The sequence below is a fragment of the Bombus flavifrons genome, chromosome 2 (assembly GCF_040668555.2).
Source record: "Bombus flavifrons isolate JBK064 chromosome 2, iyBomFlav1_principal, whole genome shotgun sequence".
Lineage (NCBI taxonomy): Eukaryota > Metazoa > Arthropoda > Insecta > Hymenoptera > Apidae > Bombus > Bombus flavifrons.
The window spans coordinates 3778634-3798232 of NC_138443.1; the positions used below are offsets into that span (position 1 = coordinate 3778634).

Here is a 19599-nt window from a genome sequence, read left to right on the forward strand (position 1 = left end):
TTTCGCGTAATAGGTTTTCCGTCAGAAATACATTCCTTTCTTTCCTTCACTTAGAACATCATTCCTCCTTACAAAATGGATTCGAGGCAAGAGCTGGAAGATTTAAAGTTTGAGGTTCACCCATATCTGAGATCGTCATTTCTGAGTTTACCCTCGCGGGGCAAGTTTCGTTTAATTTAGTTCCTTTTCCTTCAGTTTCTTTTTATTCGATACACGGTAAAAGTGAATGATGGGTTAATTAAACGGAAATGAAAAAGACAGTTATTTGGAAGTTCTGGGCAGAACTTTAAAAGTAATCGAATTTTTAAAGAAATTTAATTGCAATAAGAAATCGATGATGATAATATGAGAAGTTTTTTAAAAGTCTAGTTTCGTGTATAGACGATTTTTAATAAATGGCATTTAAATATGGAAGCTAAAACGTACTGATATAGAATGATCCTAATGTATAATATATATCGGAGATGAAAGGACATCGGAGCCTTCCCTTTGGAACTTCGGGAAAATCCCTTAACACCGTAATCTAGATTCTATCATAAGCGTAATTAAACAATTGTCATTCAATTCGATTGTATTTGTTCGAGATTTGTGATAGTGAGCTTGGTCTCGAGACGACAACCAGTCGCCGAACGTAGCCGCGGTCACGGGATGAACGCTTTGTCTAACAAAGGTATGGAGCAATTCTATAGCTCTCCTTAAAAGAAATATTTGTAGCGGCACGCGACAGTAAACATTCCAACGGTTTCTGTCCCGTGGCTCGCCACACGCAGATCCTATTCTTCGGGTATGATGGTTACCAGATGCCGACGCGTCTCCACAGTACGTGATCAGCTAGCCCGAGGACCGTTATAAACACTAAGATCTAGTTACCTAAAGTCCTTGAAACAGACAGACAGTCTTTGTCCTAACTACGGGAAGATAGGGGAGATCTATTTTTTCAACGAACGACATCTCCCACTAGCAATTTTTCCCTCGAGGGCGGCTGGTATCTTTTTCTAACCACCGATATGGAGATTGACCAATTAGCAGCAACGTCAATTTCCCTCACTTTCTGAACGAAGGCTATCCTCGATGAATCCGATAATCTCGTGTCCTTAAACACACCCCATCATAGTTTTCCTCTGTGGCATCATCGGGACGGAAAGTCATTCTTTCGTGAGGTCGTATTAGCGAGTTACTTAGCGTCTGTACGCTCGGTGGATATTCCACGTTTTAACAAAGAGTTAGTTTAGTTATACTTCCATCGTAGCCAAGCAAGTCGAGTGCGATTTGGGCTTTGGAAGAAAGCGTATCCTGTTATCCCGTTGACCGCGGATTCGTTATTGAACCTAGGATCATTGTCATTAGCTTCTCGAGTATCTAATTATCACGGTGACTTGTCAAATTCTGCAATAATCGTATTTGCACTTGTCAATGTCTTCTCTATTGCATAACGACAATGTGTAATCCAAATAAAAATTCGTTTCCCGCCCCTAATGCTAATTCTAATGCAAACCCGACATATACAGGGTGGTTGATAACTGGTGGTACAAGCGGAAAGGGGGTAATTCTACGCGAAAAAAGAAGTCGAAAATATAGGATAAAAAATTTTTTTTCTTAATTTTTCCATCGAGACAACGATCTACAGTGAGATCCGTTATAACGTACCGCACGCGTACCGAGCGAAAATTCAAAGCCGATTTTCTCGAAAACAAAGCCTCAAACGAAAAATTTTTATTCTATATTTTCGACTTCTTTTTTCGCGTAGAATCACCCTCTTTCCACTTGTACCACCAGTTACCAACCACCCTGTATATAAATGTGGGATAATGTACAAGAGGATTTTTACAATTCTCTGGTTGAAATAAAAAGGCTTATGTAGAGACACGTACCGTTGCTTACGTGTAATATAAGACACCAAATCTTACGACTGATGTATTGTATGAAACAATTACTTTAGTGTGCAGAATACTCTGTAGTACCCATTTCATTAATTAAATGCAAATATATTACGCGTAAATTAATTCCGTGCCTTAAGATTTGTAATAATTATTTCAAAAATCATAATAATAAATGTTTTATTAATAGTAGATGTCAGTACGTTTTATACTAACTAATTTTAACTTAAACATTTTCCTGGCTTTCATTGGAAAGATGGCTAAGTTAATGTAGAATAATAGAACAGTACTTAAAACGATAATGAAGATAAAAAATATATTCGTACGAATTTTCAAACACGTATTTCGAAAGAAAATATCCATCGTTTGAAATCGACTCGATTAAAAACATACGAATAATTTTGTGACTCCATATACTCGCAATCAGTAAACATTGTATTAGCACTTAAAGAAGCGGAAAGCATAATTAACGTTCCAAACATAGAACCGCTAAATAACTAATGTTTGCAACCAGAACGGTACGTCGCCGAAGACTATCTGCATGTTGTCAGAAACAGTTCCTTAACCCCGGAAAATTAATCGTTCCTGATTCCATTCACCGATAACGCGGACTACGAGCAGATCTACCCTCGTTGATTAATAGCTCGGTTTGATAATCAATAACGATTATCATCGCGAAGTTTACATGTCACGCATTGATTTCATGCACGTGTATTAATTAATCACCTTTGACAATGATGCGTAACACGCAGCTGGCCTGTTTCTTCGATACCGGGTGTCTCGCAAAAAACGTGATCTCGTGCATGCCGGGGGTTAGATTCGCTTCTAGCCTAGTCCCCCAGGAGGGTTTCGACCTAACATACCGGAACCAATCTAGATCCGTCGACGGCTGATCGAAAGTCACAAAGGCCTCGTCTCGTCCGGGCGGTAGTTCCGCGATCACATCTTTCGGACATTCTAAACGAGGCTTGCTGTATCCTGCAACACGAAGTAGTTGCAAATCGGAGTATCAAAGAAAAGGATAATTGCAATTTCACTTATAATTAAACCGTGATACGAATATGTAATACGAATGCACGTAATATGCAAAAATATGTAAAATATCCAGAGTATACCCATTATAATATTTAGTACGTAAAATATTAGTCTAGCGAGTCTACCTTATATTACTTATAATTACAGTTCAGCTTTAGTTGCCGAGATATACACAAAGGTATCTTTTAGCGTTTAGATTGGATTTATATATGCAAATATTAAGTTTTGGTTAGATAATAAATAAAAATAAAGACAATTTGCAAGAAATGTTATAGCATTTTTCGGGCATTCTGTACGAGACTTGCAGTATCCTGCAAGCAAAATTAATTGGATATCAGAGCATCAAAAAAGAAAATAATAATAAAGATAACAATAAATAGAAAAAAAATAACAAAATAATTGCACACCTCGTTCTTTTGAGTAATTTGAGAAAACTATTGAAATTATTAAATTAAAATTTGTTATAATCTTATTATGTTGACAAGAATATTTAAGAATGCGTTCATATATTCATATTTGAAAGGACTAATTCCATTAAAATTATTATTAAAAACATTTTCTTGTACTTGTGAGCATTAACTTGTACATTAGTACATCTTTCGCGTCTGTAGCTAACTTAATTAGAATCTGAGTTAGCACATACAATAAAAAGACTTGGACTGTGATAATCCCATGCAAACATTAAGTACGTATGAAGATCCAAATGTTTAATACTACGTTGTTATTTAAATTGTTAGTACTCATATATATTATTTATTAATTATTAATAAAGTCAGTTTCATATAATGAGTAAATTTAGCTAATAGAATTAGACTTCTAATTAATATTTATCATCAAAACGGTATTAATTCGAATTATAAATACTATTTAATCATTCATTAAGAAATATACATATATGTATATTTAATCATAGTGCTGTTCAATAATATTAGTTAAAGAATACACAAAATTGTGTGAAATTTAACAAATTAGTTTCTACGTACTATCCTAAAAATGAAAAATTACATTATCTTTATGTATCTAAGAACAGAGTAAAAAGAAACAATTGGATTAATATTTTTACTCACTGACACACTCGCCGTGTTTCGGCCCATCCCATGAACCATCCGATCGACAAGTCAATTCATATTCCCCATGAAGCTGATACCCATGGGGACACTTCAAGAAACACTTGGTACCTGGTCGATTGGCTACTCTTCGTCTACCTCTCCATGGCTTTGGCGTTGCCAAACGTGAACACATTAAATATCCTCGGCCCTCCGGATTCAATGGTGGACAGGACACGTTATTTATATCTGGAAGAGATATTAAAATAAACCGATATAAAAAATATAAATTTCTATTATTTGATTGTAAGAATTGAAATACTTTTTTCCAGTTCCTTCCAAGTTTCTATTATTTAAATATGTATATGTCGGAGTCAGGGTGGACTTTCGGGGCGTTCGATGAACCTTAACTTACTTTACCATCGCGGATGTAGCTAAGGTTTATTGGTACAAATGTGGACACTACAAGAGGCTGTGAGTAATAGCGGCGATAGGATGGTCGAGATGATAGTGACCACAGATTCAGGTTCGATAACGATTCCACGGTCCACGGGAGGACGAGTATCAACGTAATACACGATTCGGGTAACTCAATCAGCAATTCGTACAACGACTAACTAACTAACTAACTGTCTCTCTACTTCCCTAGCTTTCGATTCAAATGAAACTGCCCTTATATATTCCTGTCTCCACTTCTCGGGTCAATCTTTGTTTTTAAGGAGAGCCATATAATCATTCCATACTTCTGTTAGGTAAACGTCCCTCCCGTGACCGTGGCTACGTCTAGTGACCTACTATGTCATCTTGAACCCGAACACATCGTCATAAAGCCGGGTCGGGACATCAAAGTTATTTCTTATTTATTTCTTTTTTTTTCTCTTTATTGCTTACAATGCAGTTATCGTAAAAAGTCTGGACTAGGGTATTAGGGTTTTCCCAGCATTCCAGACGGGAAAGAACACCGGAGCCTTTGGAATTTTGGATAATCCCGCAACATTGTAATCTAGAGTCTACCATAGCTGTAATTAAACAATTGTAGTTATTCAATTCGATTGTAATTGTTCGAGACTTGTGATAGTGAGCTTGGGCTCTAGGCGACGGTCAGTCGCCGGACGAGGCCGCGGTCACGGGATGAACGCTTTGTCTAGCAGAGGTATGGAATAATTCTATAGCTCTCCTTAAAAAGGAAATAGTTGTAACACTCGACAGTAAACAATCCAATGGTCTCTGTCCCGTAGCTCGCCACATGCAGACCCTATTCTTCGAGTAAGATGATTGCCAGATGTCGATGCGTTTCCGCAGTACATGTACAGCTTTCTCTCGAGGCTAGCATCTTTTTCTAACCACCGATATGGAGATTGACCAATTAGCAGCAACGTCAATTTCCCTCACCTTCCGAACGAAGGCTTTCCTCGACGAATCCGAGCATCTCGTGTCCTTAGACACACCCTATATAGTTTTCCTCTGTGGCATCATCGGGACGGAAAGTCATTCTTTCTTGCGATCTCATCGACGAAAAGAGTAACGTCTTACGATCAGTGAATATTACGTGTTTTATTAACAAAGAATCAGACTTAGATTTTACGAACACGTACATCTATCATCCCGTTGACCGCGGATTCGTTATCGAACCTAAGGCCATTGTCACTAGTGTCGCGAGCGCCTAATCGCCGTGGTTGATTGTCAAGTCTGTGGTATCCATACTTGTGTTAATAAACCGTACGTTTGTTATACCATAACGATGGCTAATTCCAATGAAGATTCATCAAACACCCACAACCCTATCCACAACGCCACCCCGACATCAGAAGTGGGATCAGGCCCATATATAGCCATGGAACAACTCATGAAAATCGTGGATCGGTTGACTCAGCCGAGGGAGCAAAGACCGAGTGCAGAACCTGTAAATCTAGTGCTACGACGTTTTAACCCCGAAACCGCGGGCGCCGATCCAACTGCGTGGTGCGGGATTGTTAGTGCGACAAAATGCCTCTACAAGACTACGAGTTATATCTTACTATAAGTCGTGCTCTAGAGGGTACCGCGGCACAGTGGCTTACGCAAGTTCCGGTCAACGGTCTTACTTGGACAAAATTTAAGGAACATTTTCTTACTCGTTATGGTAACACGGAGACGGCAACCTCAGCGCTAATTAGGATGCGCAACGAATCACCACTAGAGAGCGAAATGGGAAAATCTAACCAACGTCGAAATAATCAACGCCGCCGTCTTTCTACGACTGATCTCGCATGACCAGCGTTTCGAAAGGATAGCACTCACGGAAGATATTCGGACCCGAGATCAATTCCTTAAGGAAATGCTTGTTTTCTCTTACGTGAAGAAGAGGCCAGTACCTTCGTCGAATAGTCCATTGGCGGAACCTGAAGCCAAACGACACAAGCCACTGGCCCGCCACGTGAGGTGCCTTTACTGTGGTAACCGCGGACACAAAATAGGGGAGTGCCGCAGTAGGCTGCGTAGAGAACAGCGAAAAAATACACAACTCCTCCTCCTACACGACTCCTGCGTGGCGGAGTCTCCAGCTGGCAGTTTGTCATCTGGGTGAGTCGTTCCCGTTTTACTTCGATTCCGGAGCCGAGTGCTCATTAATTAAAGAATCTATAGCCTCGAAATTCTCCGGTAAAAGAACGACCGATATTGTAGTAATGCGAGGAATCGGGAACACTTGCGTTAAAAGTACGTCTCAGATTTTGTCCGTTGTACGTATTAACGGTTTTATATAATAGTTATTTATATTAGTAATATAATAGTTATTAATAGTTTATAATAGTTTTATATTATAGTTATTTAAAGTATGATATTATGATTGGTTGCGAAATCTTAGGCCAAGGATTCGATGTAAATATTACGCACAATAGCCTCGATATTTGTAAAACGAAGATAGTTAATGCTTGCAATAAAACCGCCGAAAAGGAGATCGATCTTAATGAAGTGGACACTGAAGTATTTGGTAATGATAAAAGCTTATTGATTTCTACTCTCCAAAATTTTAATTCATTTATTACGGATTTCCCGTGTACTCGCGTAAATGCGGGTCAGTTAGAGATTCGATTAATTGATCCCAACATCACAGTACAAAGAAGTCCTTATAGACTCAGCGAGAAGGAGCGGAGAATAGTGCGAGAGAGAATCAGCGAACGAATTAGAGCAAAAATCATAAGGCCTAGTAGTTCACCATTCGCGAGCCCTATGTTACTCATGAAGGACGGCTCAGATAGATTGTGCGTAGATTTCCGAGCGTTAAATAAAAATACGGTCGCGGATCGGTACCCCCTCCCTCTTATAGCGGATCAGATCGCGAGGCTGCAAAAGGCGAGATACTTTATTAGCCTGGACATGGCCAGCGGGTTTCATCAAGTTCCCGTTCATCCTAATTCGACAGAGTATTCAGCATTCTTTACCCCCGACGGACAATATGAGTACATGACGATGCCGTTTGGATTGAAAAATGCACCGTCCGTTTTTCAGAGGGCCATTCTCAATGCCGTAGGCAACCTTGCGTATTCATACGTTGTTGTTTATTTGGATGACGTCCTAATTATTGCCGACGCGATAGATCAAGCTCTAGAAAGATTGAACACCGTATTAGATACCCTCGTAAAACCGGATTCTCTTTTAACTTTTCGAAATGTTCTTTTCTAAAGACGTCGGTACTCTATCTGAGATATGTAATTCATAACGGAGAAGGTCGTCCCAACCCGGGTAAAACACGCCTTGAGTTCTTTACCTGCGCCAACAACCGCCACACAGCTCAGGCAGTTCATAGGCTTAGCCTCCTACTTTCGAAAATTCGTCCCTAAATTCTCACAGGTAATGAAACCCCTGTATGTACTTACTTTCAGTAATAAAAATTTAACTTGGACGAATAGGCATAAAAAAATAAGGCAAATGGTAATTTCCGGCCTGACTGACGCGCCGGTGTTAATGATATTCAACCCCAATTATCCGATAGAACTACATACCGATGCTAGTTCTGAGGGATGTGGGGCTATTTTAATGCATAAGGTTGAAGGTAAAAACAGAGTAGTGTAATATTACAGCAAAAGAACTAGCCCTGCGGAATCTAGGTATCATTCCTATGAACTAGAGACGTTAGCAGTTGTAAACGCCGTCAAACACTTTCGCCACTATCTGCATGGACGAGAATTTCTTGTCGTCACTGATTGTAATTCCTTGAAGGTATCTAATAATAAGGTACATTTAAATGACCGGGTTCACAGGTGGTGGGCTTACTTACAAACTTTTACCTTTGACATTATGTATCGGGAAGGTAAACGAATGGCCCACGTAGATTTCTTTTCGCGAAACCCCGTAGACTTGGATCACCGTACGATCAGCAAAGTTACAGAGAAAGAAATCAATCTGACCGAAATCTCCGAAGATTAGCTATTAGCGGAAAAACGTCGCGATCCCCAAATTATAGAAATCGCTAACAAATTGGAAAACGATGAGCTCGCGGACGACATCGCGAATACGTACAAACTACGATCCGGTACCCTTTATCGTAAAATACAGAGAAAAGGCAGAACTCTCTGCTTGCCCATTGTTCCGATAGGCTTTAGATGGTCCGTTATCAACCATGTGCATCAGTCAATTATACACAGGTTGGGATAAAACGCTTGAGAAACTGTACGAGTATTACTGGTTCGAAGGAATGGCGAAGTATGTTCGTAAATTCGTTGAGAACTGTCATGCTTGTCGAGTTTCGAAGGCTAGTTCAGGTAAAATACAAGCTGAACTACATCCTATAGCTATGACCAGCATACCGTGGCATACAGTGCACATGGACATAACGAGACTCGTCGTCTATTACAACATTCGTTGAAAATTCTCCGAGTGTACAATTACTCTCGGCAATCTTCGATCTTAACGTCTCTACAACGCTCCGTCTTTAACAACTGCGACGTACTGCACGCATCCGTAGGGAACTTAGTCAGATTGTTGCATTTCGATGCGATGTGTCCGTACTCCTGACATTTAAAACATCTAGCACTTTTGCTTTTCGTTGGACAGTTCGCACTTAGATGAGTTTTGTCTCCGCATAGAAAACACCGTCGTACCGACTCCTGCGCAGCTTCGCCGCGACTCGTCCTCTTGGATATTTCTTCGACTCGCTTGCTTTTCGTCTTCGCGTTTTCCTTCACGGCCTTGTACAGGGTGAACTACTCTTTTAATTCTCAAATATCCTTGGCGCCATACGGTATTATTTTGTCGGTCTCCTCGTCACAAATTCCGTTGATACATTTTATCACGACTGAACTCTCCATACTCGCTTGCTTAGCTATGTCGAACATTTTGTAGACATACTCCTATGTCTCGGTTTCCTTCCTAATCCGACGCGACAGCTCCTTGTGCACCTTGTGCGCGTCTACTTTTTGCACAAATTCGGTACTCAACATTTCCTTTATCGTTTTCCAACTTTTAAAGCACTTTTCGTAGTTGACGAACAATTTTACCGAACCGCGTAAAAGTCTTCGCTTATATTACTCGCTGCAGGTTAGTCCACCCACAAAGGTCACATATTTCCTCAAATTGTAGCAATCAGCTTTGCACATTGACATTGTTATCACCACTAAATGTGCTCATTGACATTGTTATCATCACTAAATGTGCTCATTGACATTATCATCACTAAATGTGCTCATTGACATTGTTATCACCACTAAATGTGCTCATTGACATTGTTATCACCACTAAATGTGCTCATTGACATTGTTATCACCACTAAATGTGCTCATTGACATTGTTATCACCACTAAATGTGCTCATTGACTCTTCCACGTCCGTGAATGTTAGGTCGTGTGCGCTCCTATTGTCGACTGTAACGCGTGTTTCGAACACATCGCGCTCTTTGTCTTCTTCGTCTTCCTCTTCATCTTCTTCGTCCTCACCGTGCTCAATTTCCAAGGCAATGAAAGCTCTTAGACGATCTTGCTTCTTTCTTCTTTCTTCTTACCAATTGTTTTTAATCTTCGTTTTTTGAGTTCATCTTTCAACTTCGCAACTTTCATTGTTCCGATTCACGACAGCTTATCGTTAACAACGCACCTTTCTTCGACATCGATGGTATTATCCGCGTTTAATCCTTCGCTCATGGTTAATGATTCAATATAATTTCACAATTACTATACGAATAGTTCTGTTAAATAGTTCGTTTTCTGTTTTGATCAACCCTGGCCCGAGCCCCCAGAATTATAGTGACTTATTTATTTGATATATTTATTTACAATGATGAAACGGGAAACTATGATTATTTAACTAAAGAGCTATTTCTTAATGTAGTAATGTAATACAACTAAAACTAAATTGGTACAACTAATCAACTTCTAAGTGATACTTCACAATTCACAACTCGCAACTAATAACTCACAACAATCGATAATCAACAACTCGCAACTTACGACCTACTCCAACTGACTAATTTTCTCCACTAAAACATCCTTTTATACCAGTTTCAGTGCTCCGACCACGTACACGCGTTGATAACCCAAAATGGTCAAGTACGCCTTTTTTCAACTACCTGTTCTCCTATAGAGCCACGAGCGTATTGCTGGGCCACATGGTCCATTGGGATTTCTCATTCTTTCCAGCACTTTCATCTTTCCCTGCACTGTAGTTCATTGGGTTTCTCCTAAATGATTTTTCCACCATACTACGTATATGTCCACCACTGTAAGTTAGTATTGAGCCTGCCTTCATCACCCGAAAGTTAAGTATTAAATACCAATTCCATCAATGAACGAAACGCAGTAGACAATCTGTTAGCTGATTCACTTTCCATTCTCCGGAGAACGATTTTCAAAGCCGTGCATCGATCATCGATATGATACCGCGAATCCCTTAATCCGCTTACAATTAGCTGGATTTTCGCTGACGCGTAGTTGCCGGAAGGCAAGGGAGTTTCTGTCAGCGTTAATCGGTTGCCTTGGAGGCAAGAGCGGAACCGAGGCGTCGATACGCGTCGAGCGCAATCTCAACCCTACGACAACGTCGACCAAGCATTATCGTCCACAGCAGATGTTCGCTCCTATTATTCTCCACGTCTGCATAATATATGAATCGTGGATGTTAATGACGACACATATCGATACTGCATTTGCGAGAATCAGTTCCGTGACGGTTCTGCATGGCGCCACGGCGTATCGACGTTGTTCCAATGCTGGACGGCTTTCGATAGAATACTCCAGGATTTCGTTGTGTGTGTGTGTATATATATATATATATGTGGAGGCGAACACCGTGGAAATCGGGTCACTTGACGGGGAATCTTGCAGATTTGCAATACTGCATCCTCGATCGAATAAGCGACTCGAGTATCGACTAACCCATTAATGGCCAACGCTGCGTTAACGCAGCATTTCAATTGCAATCTCTTCTCAGTGAACACATTATTAACAGCGCTGTTGTTGGGAACAATAACTTTAGTCGAATCGAATCTTTTTAATTAATCTGCATATTGGAGGATATATTGAAAAATTTATTTCAATTATAATTTTTTAAATTTAAGGATATACATTGCCCTATACATATTAAGATGATCTACTCGTTACAATTATTACAAAACTCTAACAAGTTTTACCTTATCTAGTATTTTATATTATAAAACACGTGATACGAGTAAATTAAGATTTATAGTAAAACATGTAAAAAATAAAATCAATAAAAGGCATTCAATTGAAGTTAACATCATGATGTGTTTAAATCGGAATACCAAATGGAATTTACAATTCTTCCAGTCTCAATAAACATCTGATACGGTGGCACGTTTCCTTCTCGCATCTGACAAATTCTTTTAGAATTCCGTAAGGTAGAGCGGAACAAACTCCTTGTTAAATTTTCAAGTGTCGTACATACTAGATTTCGCGACTCGAATAACCAAACACATTCTTTATCGATAATTTAATGAAATTCGGCAGTTATCGGTTCGTCGCGAAATATATACCGTCACGGCATAACTGTGCAAACAATCGCAATCTGGGTCACTTGATTTCATATTCCCCGAGAAACTTGTAAAACGTTAGCGTGCACCCAAGGCGATGCAAATTTCACGCTGAAACTTCTTGTGTCTTTCTTATTGCCCGATAAGTTTATGCAAACGAGAGAGTAAACTGGCAGCAACAAAAATTTGACCAATACGCCGAACGAAATCGGAATAATACCTAGAAAGTTCTAGCCTCAATTCCGTAAGGATACAACGATACGGATCTATTTCGAAAAAGCTGTCAATGTCTTAGTTTTACATTTTCTACATTGTACATTTTTTCACATAATATCATGTAATAACATATATTCGATCATTACTTTATTCACACGTGATAGATTTATTTTATTCCATTATTATCGTAGTTCTATTATTCGAGTATGCGCAATGCATAATCGTGCACAATAATGCATAATAATTGTTCGGTCCACATTACCCTGGGAAAGGGTTAACGAATGGGATCATTGTTCTTAGAGGATTTGGCCACAAAGTGGAGAACGTAAAGGAGCTTTCTGATAAGGGAACTGCGAGCAACAACACGGTACTTAGTCCGGAACCTTAGGTATTTACCCCAAGATCCCGCAATTGAATGCGAGTGATTTGGCTATTCCTTGCGACAAGAACTTCTTACGATCTCTAATATATTGTTGTAGATAGCGATAGAAATAGATTTCACAAAGAATTTAATTACACTTGAAGAGAAATGGTAAAGATGCTGTTCTATAATATTGATTTAATTTTTTCAGTATAATGAATCCATTATATATCCACGTACAATAGTTCAATATATACTATGAATTTATTTGTGCATCTAATATTAATTTTATTGTCGGGTTGAAAGATGAAAACGAAAAGTAGTCGTAAAGAACCGTTTTTATATTCTATAGTTAATTTTTAGTTTAACGGAGCTTATCTCTCGCCAACTGCTATTCACCACCTGTGACTTAACATACACTCGAAAAAGTTCAGGATAATAGATATTTTAGAAGAATTCAATACAAAGGTCAAAGATATAAAAATACTTTGCCTACTTTTAAGTGTAATTTATGACAGTTATGAGTGTTGTAAATATTTCAATTTTCCCGAATATTATACAATTGTAGAATTTATGTGAAAGAAGAAATATCAGGCAACTTCTCAGAATTCCCTTTCATAATCGCGATATTTAAAGTACAGAATTCAATAAAATAAATCGACTACGATAAAATTGCAAGTGGAATGAGTTAAATAGAAAAACTGTGCTTATTTGGTTTAAATAAAAAAATACTACTATCTCTTAATGAGTTCAATAAAAAACTAAAAATAAGAATCAAGAAATTCTCGCGTGGACAGAGCACTCGATAAAACGCCAAAAATTAATCGCCTAAAGAATTTCCTAGAGGCGCAACATTCAATACCATCTAGATAGGTTCCTGGGAAAACTACCAGTAGCCATATGCGGAAAAGTGGATCAACAAAGAGTGACAAGAAAAAAAAATAGACAAAGTTCGCCATGCATAATACGAAGCTAGAGGAATGAAGGGTTCGAGGCATGAGAATCCGACTGCAAGAAACGTGGACGAATTTGTCGTTGTCCCGTGAATACGTCTGTCTAGCAAGGAGAACTTATTACTCAGTCGTAAGTATTAATCGCAAAAACGTTGCTTGTCGCAGAAACGTTCGCGCGCGTGTCCACGATAGCATTATTACGACGCAGCCAAGAAATTTCCCCCGTGTCACTGGAACATATTGCGTTTCCCAGACGCGCGAATGATGTATGATCCTAGAGGATGGGACAAGGAGTCGAATGAAAAGGAGAAGATCCGAAACTTCTCTCCAAAGAAAAGGGAACGTTTCAAGGGACGAGCCGTGTACAAGCTGCTACAAAATTGTTGGTCGATGGAGTAGAACATGGTAAGCAATGATAGAAGGGACGTTTCTTGATTAATAGATGCATCATCTTTTGATAAAAGATACTTGGACATGAAAATTTTGGGCTCCAAATGTCGAAATATATATTAGCGATGCGAAGAATCTGTACATATGTTACGCGTCGTAATTATAAATAACATTTACATATATATAATTTCAATTTTAATGGTAATTGATAATACACGATAACATTTCTCTCCGTAATATAATAAAAGCTTTGTTCATAGCATTTTAGAGATACGATATCCTTCATTTCATATATTATCCTTTATTTTGGACACAGTCCATGTGTCATATTTAAAAAAAATATCGTTATAGCTGCTTCCTGTGCGTACGGAAAATTACTTTTTGTGTACAGAGACGATTAATGATAAACGTTTTTACAAAATACTTAATCAAGCGACAGTTATGAAACGCTCAATATAAGAGAAGAAACTTACCCACGCAAGATTTGCCATCCGATGACAGAGCTTTCTCGTCACCGTCGCAAGCGCAGAAGAAGCTTCCGTCTGTGTTCTCGCAAACTTCCATGCATCCACCATTGTCGACCGTACATTCATTGATATCTACACAAACAAATGCAGAATTATTTTACATTTTATGCATGAGAAGCAACACGACATAAGCTACAACACAAGGGCGAAACTAAACGCTCGGAGAGTACGCGAATGGAATACCATTTCTTTTTCCATCTGCTCACGATCGCGATTTAAAATTTTCAAAACCGACCGTGGCGTGCTCAGTTTACAGATGCGCTGCAATAAACGCACATAGAAGGCCTCAGTTTATACGATGGATCATATTATACACGGTGACGTGTTATTGACTGGAAGCCATTTGTTTCAACTAGATAGTAATTAATCGTTAGTTTACTAATCTGTGCATTGCCTGAGAATATCCTAATCAGGGTGGTGAGATACCACTGTTTGTGATTATCGTAAGTGTTTAGTAAAATCGAAAAGTACATTTTTAAGTTACTAAAAACTATTGATTTTTTGTATTTATATGGTATTTTGAAGTTTGTATTTATTATTTAGTAAAAATATAATAGAGAAGCTTATAAGTCGATACCAACTAACTAAATCAAAATTGCAAATAGGGTAATATAAAGGATAATGGAATAATAGAAGATAATGTACCTTGACAAGTATCGATATAACAAATGAATTTAGAACTAATCATTGGTTATGATAGCAAATTCTATCAAAAACGTCCGACTCTTTACGACCGGTCTGATATCTTAACTTAAGAAATCTAATTCCATAAACGCGTAACGGAAGAACAGTCACTATATCGTTTGTAAAATTGAAAGAGAAATTTCTGACGATATGGAATACCACATTGGCCTGCGTTATTCTAGCAGTAACAAGCGTTTCCTCCCTATCGTGGTACCGACTGGTATCGATCGACATTCCGCAAAGTTCAAGTTTCACCACGCGAGTGTACTCGCGCCTGATAACGTGTCTGACCTTTCATCGTCTGGGTAGTCGAGGGAAAACGACGGAAGGCCCCTTTCATTCGCATACAACCACTCCTCGTGAACGTGTCTGCATTCTTTCGCTAGTCAACCACCGACCGGCCGGTCAATTGTCCACCCGGTGGCGTTAAATTGACCGAAATAGACGTACAAGGGTCGGCCAGATTGCGATTGCCTCGAGCGCTTTCAATGACCGCCAAGAGTGCTCGACTTCCGTCCCTTTCACGACCTACGGTCGCGATATGCTATACTACAAGAACTATCCGCGTGATAATGACGCGCCGACAAAATGAACAAGCAATGAAACGTCCCTTCTCGTCCACCTTATCCGGATCCTGGGATAACTCTGTGGCGAATCGATACAATACCCCGTGATTTTGTCCCATAGGATTTCTATTGTTGGTTGTGCGCATTCTTGCTGCGAGCTGATATCTCTTGAATGTGAAAAGAATATATGAGAGGATCTAGTTTAATATTAGAAATATGAATTTGGTGCAAAAAATGAGGAGTTAGATTCGTTAGATCGGTGTATGTGAGATATTGTCTTTTGAAACTAACATATTGTTATCTCTCTCATATTATTATAATTAATAAATGACGTAGTATAAAATGAAGTACATAAATCATTTTAAAAAGTGACAATTCCGTTGCTTTTAAAGGTTGTGAGGTATCTATTCACAGACAGTTTTGGTAATAACTAAACTGTAATTAAAAAATGGATACATTTGTTTTGAGAGGATGCAAGATTTATGAACTTTCCAAGATTCAAATGTTCTCAACACCTTGTTCATGTGTCTGTCTTCTTTGAAGCCACGTAAATTTTAACTGGCTCGTTCCTATCACAGAGATAAGCATGTACGTGTACATATCAAGGCGCAAAAATAGCGAGCTACAATTAATCTTCGTCGTAAGAAAATTCAATGCAGTTTTCTAGTCAAGTCTGAAACAATTTGTAACGCTTCACGTTATGCGTTATTCATTGTGAAACTTGGAGGCAAATCTGAGAACTCTCGGCTGAGCTAGACAGCTTTTTATACTACTTCATGAGACCCGTGTGCGCATATGGTAGACATCGATCCAACACAGCCATATAGCAGTTGACGGAAGAAAATGTATTGGAGAACGGAAATCGCTATTACATAACTCCATTGCTCGATATTGTCTAACGATAAGAATATCTCATACAGTTTCTGCATATTTTATTTCATATTTCATTTTTGCACTTCGTCTCATAACTATAGAACTACTTTAAAACGTTCAAATTTTATATATTACATTTTTATATATTTTCGTATGTTATTTTTATATACCGATAAAACCGAAGTATATCATGTTTAAAATCGTATTAAACACTCCCATCTTTTTTAATGATATTCATAAAAGTATGAATTTGCATAAATATTTACAGTCCACTCACGACTATGGAATCGGCGTAACAATATACGTTTTTATACAAAACCTAATGTCAGGGTGTAATAAAATAAAATTGTAACAGTATCTTTTGTAAGTTTAACTTACCTCATCGTCAATATCATTGAAACCTTATATACTCTGATTCAGATCTTTCGAACGCAACACCTCGAATAAAAATGAGCGAATAAATAATTTGAAACTACACACCTACATGCATTGTTCATTTGTATTACACTCACAAAAGGCACAGAAAATTATATAGTAAGCAGCATTAAGCTTGTAACTCTCTGATTTGGCACACGTGTTTTCGACATTGATGGCGAACGACCATTAGTCACTAGAGGCTATTATCCACCAACTAATCTAAAAGTCAAAATGCAGAGTGTCATGTACACAATGACACCTGTGTATATATGAAGTACAAAAATTTTATACGGTTTTAAATTTCATCGGAAATTTCTTCTTGTAATAGTTTCTGTCTTCTAATTAAAATCTACTTCTCAACGCTTTCATCTTTTCTCCGTTAGCTTTGTTCTCAACTCATTGTTTTCATTGTTTCATTGTTGGTAGTTACTAGTATATTAATTAACAGCATATCGCATTAGCTGTCAATAATAGGAAAATGTTACGTTACCACACGATAAGTTATCGCAAGCTTATTGAAACAATTAGCAACGATATTGGTAACACATGATACATGCGTAACAAACATATTTACGTATATAAATTATGTTTGAATTACTTAGTTATTCTTACGAAATTAGATTTCAATAAAAAAAATGTTGTTCAATAAAATCAGTATTTTGCAATTAAAGGTATGAAAATAATAATGTATAATATAATAATATATAGTATTTTTTACATAATATAATCAAATTCATTGTTTGTATTTTCATATTCCATTACAATTCATAATTATAAATTATAGATATCCAAATACATTTATTTCAATTTTAACTAGAAGAACAATTTTTCTTTTTCAGAGGACTAGATTATTCATAGAGAAAAACACGCGCCGGACTCCTGTTTGTTTTTCGTTCGCAGTAATTTTTTTACTGTGATTTATGTTTCAGTTTATCAAATATTCCGCGACATATTTGCAGGTATAATGCTTCATTTAATTGCAGAGTACTAATTACATTATGCTGTGACTCGCTGTTTGGACAAATATAAAATTCCGTTTGTTGTTGCATGGTGAATGCACAACTCATCGTATTTATAGATGACAAATATATTCGACTAGTTACCGAATCGTGAGCATATTCTGATACGTTCAATCAATTGAACTGTACAATTCATTTACATAATTCAGCAACTGGAAAATTTAAAACATAAATTTCAACAAACCGTCCGTCACATACAATAACTGTCTTATCGCAAAACAAAAGAAAATAAAATAAGATAAAATGAAAAAAGAAACTAAGCTTGATAACTAATCAACATAATCGAATATACAGGGTGGTTAGTAACTGGTGGTACAAGCGGAAAGGGGGTGATTCTACGCGAAAAAAGAAGTTGAAAATATAGAATAAAATTTTTTTTTTTTTTAATTTTTCCATCGAGACAACGATCTACAGTGAGGTCCGTTATAACGAGACGTGATAAAGCGCACGCGTACCGAGCGAAAATACAAAGTCGATTTTCTCGAAAACAAAGCCTCAAACGAAAAATTTTTATTCTATATTTTCGACTTCTTTTTTCGCGTAGAATCACCCCCTTTCCGCTTGTACCACCAGTTACCAACTACCCTGTATATAATCATACGACTACATGTATATGTCGGAGATGAAAGGAAAGCCGAAGCCGTTCCTTGGAAATTTTGGGAACATCCTCTAGTACTCCAGCCTAGATTTTATCATAGCTGTAATTGTTCGAGATTTGTGATAGCGAGATTGGGTTCGAGAAGACAATTGATCGCCGAACGTAGCCACGGTCACGGGATGTACGTTTTGCCTAACGGAGGTCTGGAGTGGTTGTATGAGTTTTCCGAGAAATGTGGTTGTGGCGGCATGCGGCCTCGGGAGCGGGCCTAGCCACGTGTGATACAATGGGTCATACATTGTATTACTAATCAAACTCCAGGCAGAAACTGCCTAACAACGGCGTTTGGAACTTTCTCGATGCTTCCAACGAGTCTGCCTGGCAACGGCGTTTGAAACCTTCTCGATGCTTCCAAACGGGTATAGAAAAACAAATGCAATCGTACAGCGAGAAAAATCTCGACGAGGCTGGCATTCTTGCGACTGCTTTGGAGAGTGACACGTCGAGTTTTCAACCATCGTATTTCTGTGCTTAAGATCAGTCTACGCTTAGTAAAGAGTTATCCCGTTGGCCGTGGATTCGTTTGAACTCAAAAATAGTGTTAATAGCATTCATTAAAGTTATTATTCGTAAATCATACTATTCATTAATCTTACTGTTCGTTAAACTTATTATTTATTAGACTTATTATTTGTTCAACTTATTATTTCACTAACTTTATTATTCGTTAAGCTACTTTATAATTCGTTATTATTCACTAGACTTATTATTTGTTAATCTTTGTAGTAGACTTGTATATACGTGTAAATATAATCTCGGCTGTGTAAAACAATGGCTAATTCACATGAAGAGTTGTTACGCGCCCAAAATTCTAACCTTAACCCGACATATATTTCCGAATTGATCGCAAACTTTATCAATATCATCTCGATAGTCGAATCTCGTGAGTGTCAATGAAATTTAAAAACGTTTCCTATAACATGCATAATATGTTCATAAAATTATCATAATCTACAAGTGTTCGAACACTTTTGTGAGCCTGCGTATGCCTTATATAATATCGTTTTCTTAGTTTTA

At 37.9% G+C, this 19599-nt stretch overlaps 1 protein-coding gene across 3 annotated transcripts in view; it reads right to left on the reverse strand.

Annotated features, from left to right (window-relative positions):
* Positions 1–19599, reverse strand: part of LOC138187238 (uncharacterized) — a 78515-nt gene that overhangs the window by 11870 nt on the left and 47046 nt on the right. For all 3 annotated transcript variants that reach the window (XM_069127821.1, XM_069127830.1, XM_069127815.1), the window contains 3 exons: positions 14312–14437; positions 3980–4207; positions 2604–2855 (listed from right to left, as the gene is read on the reverse strand). In XM_069127821.1, coding sequence (XP_068983922.1) covers positions 2604–2855; positions 3980–4207; positions 14312–14437 — 606 coding nt within the window. The remainder of the gene's footprint in view (positions 1–2603; positions 2856–3979; positions 4208–14311; positions 14438–19599) is intronic.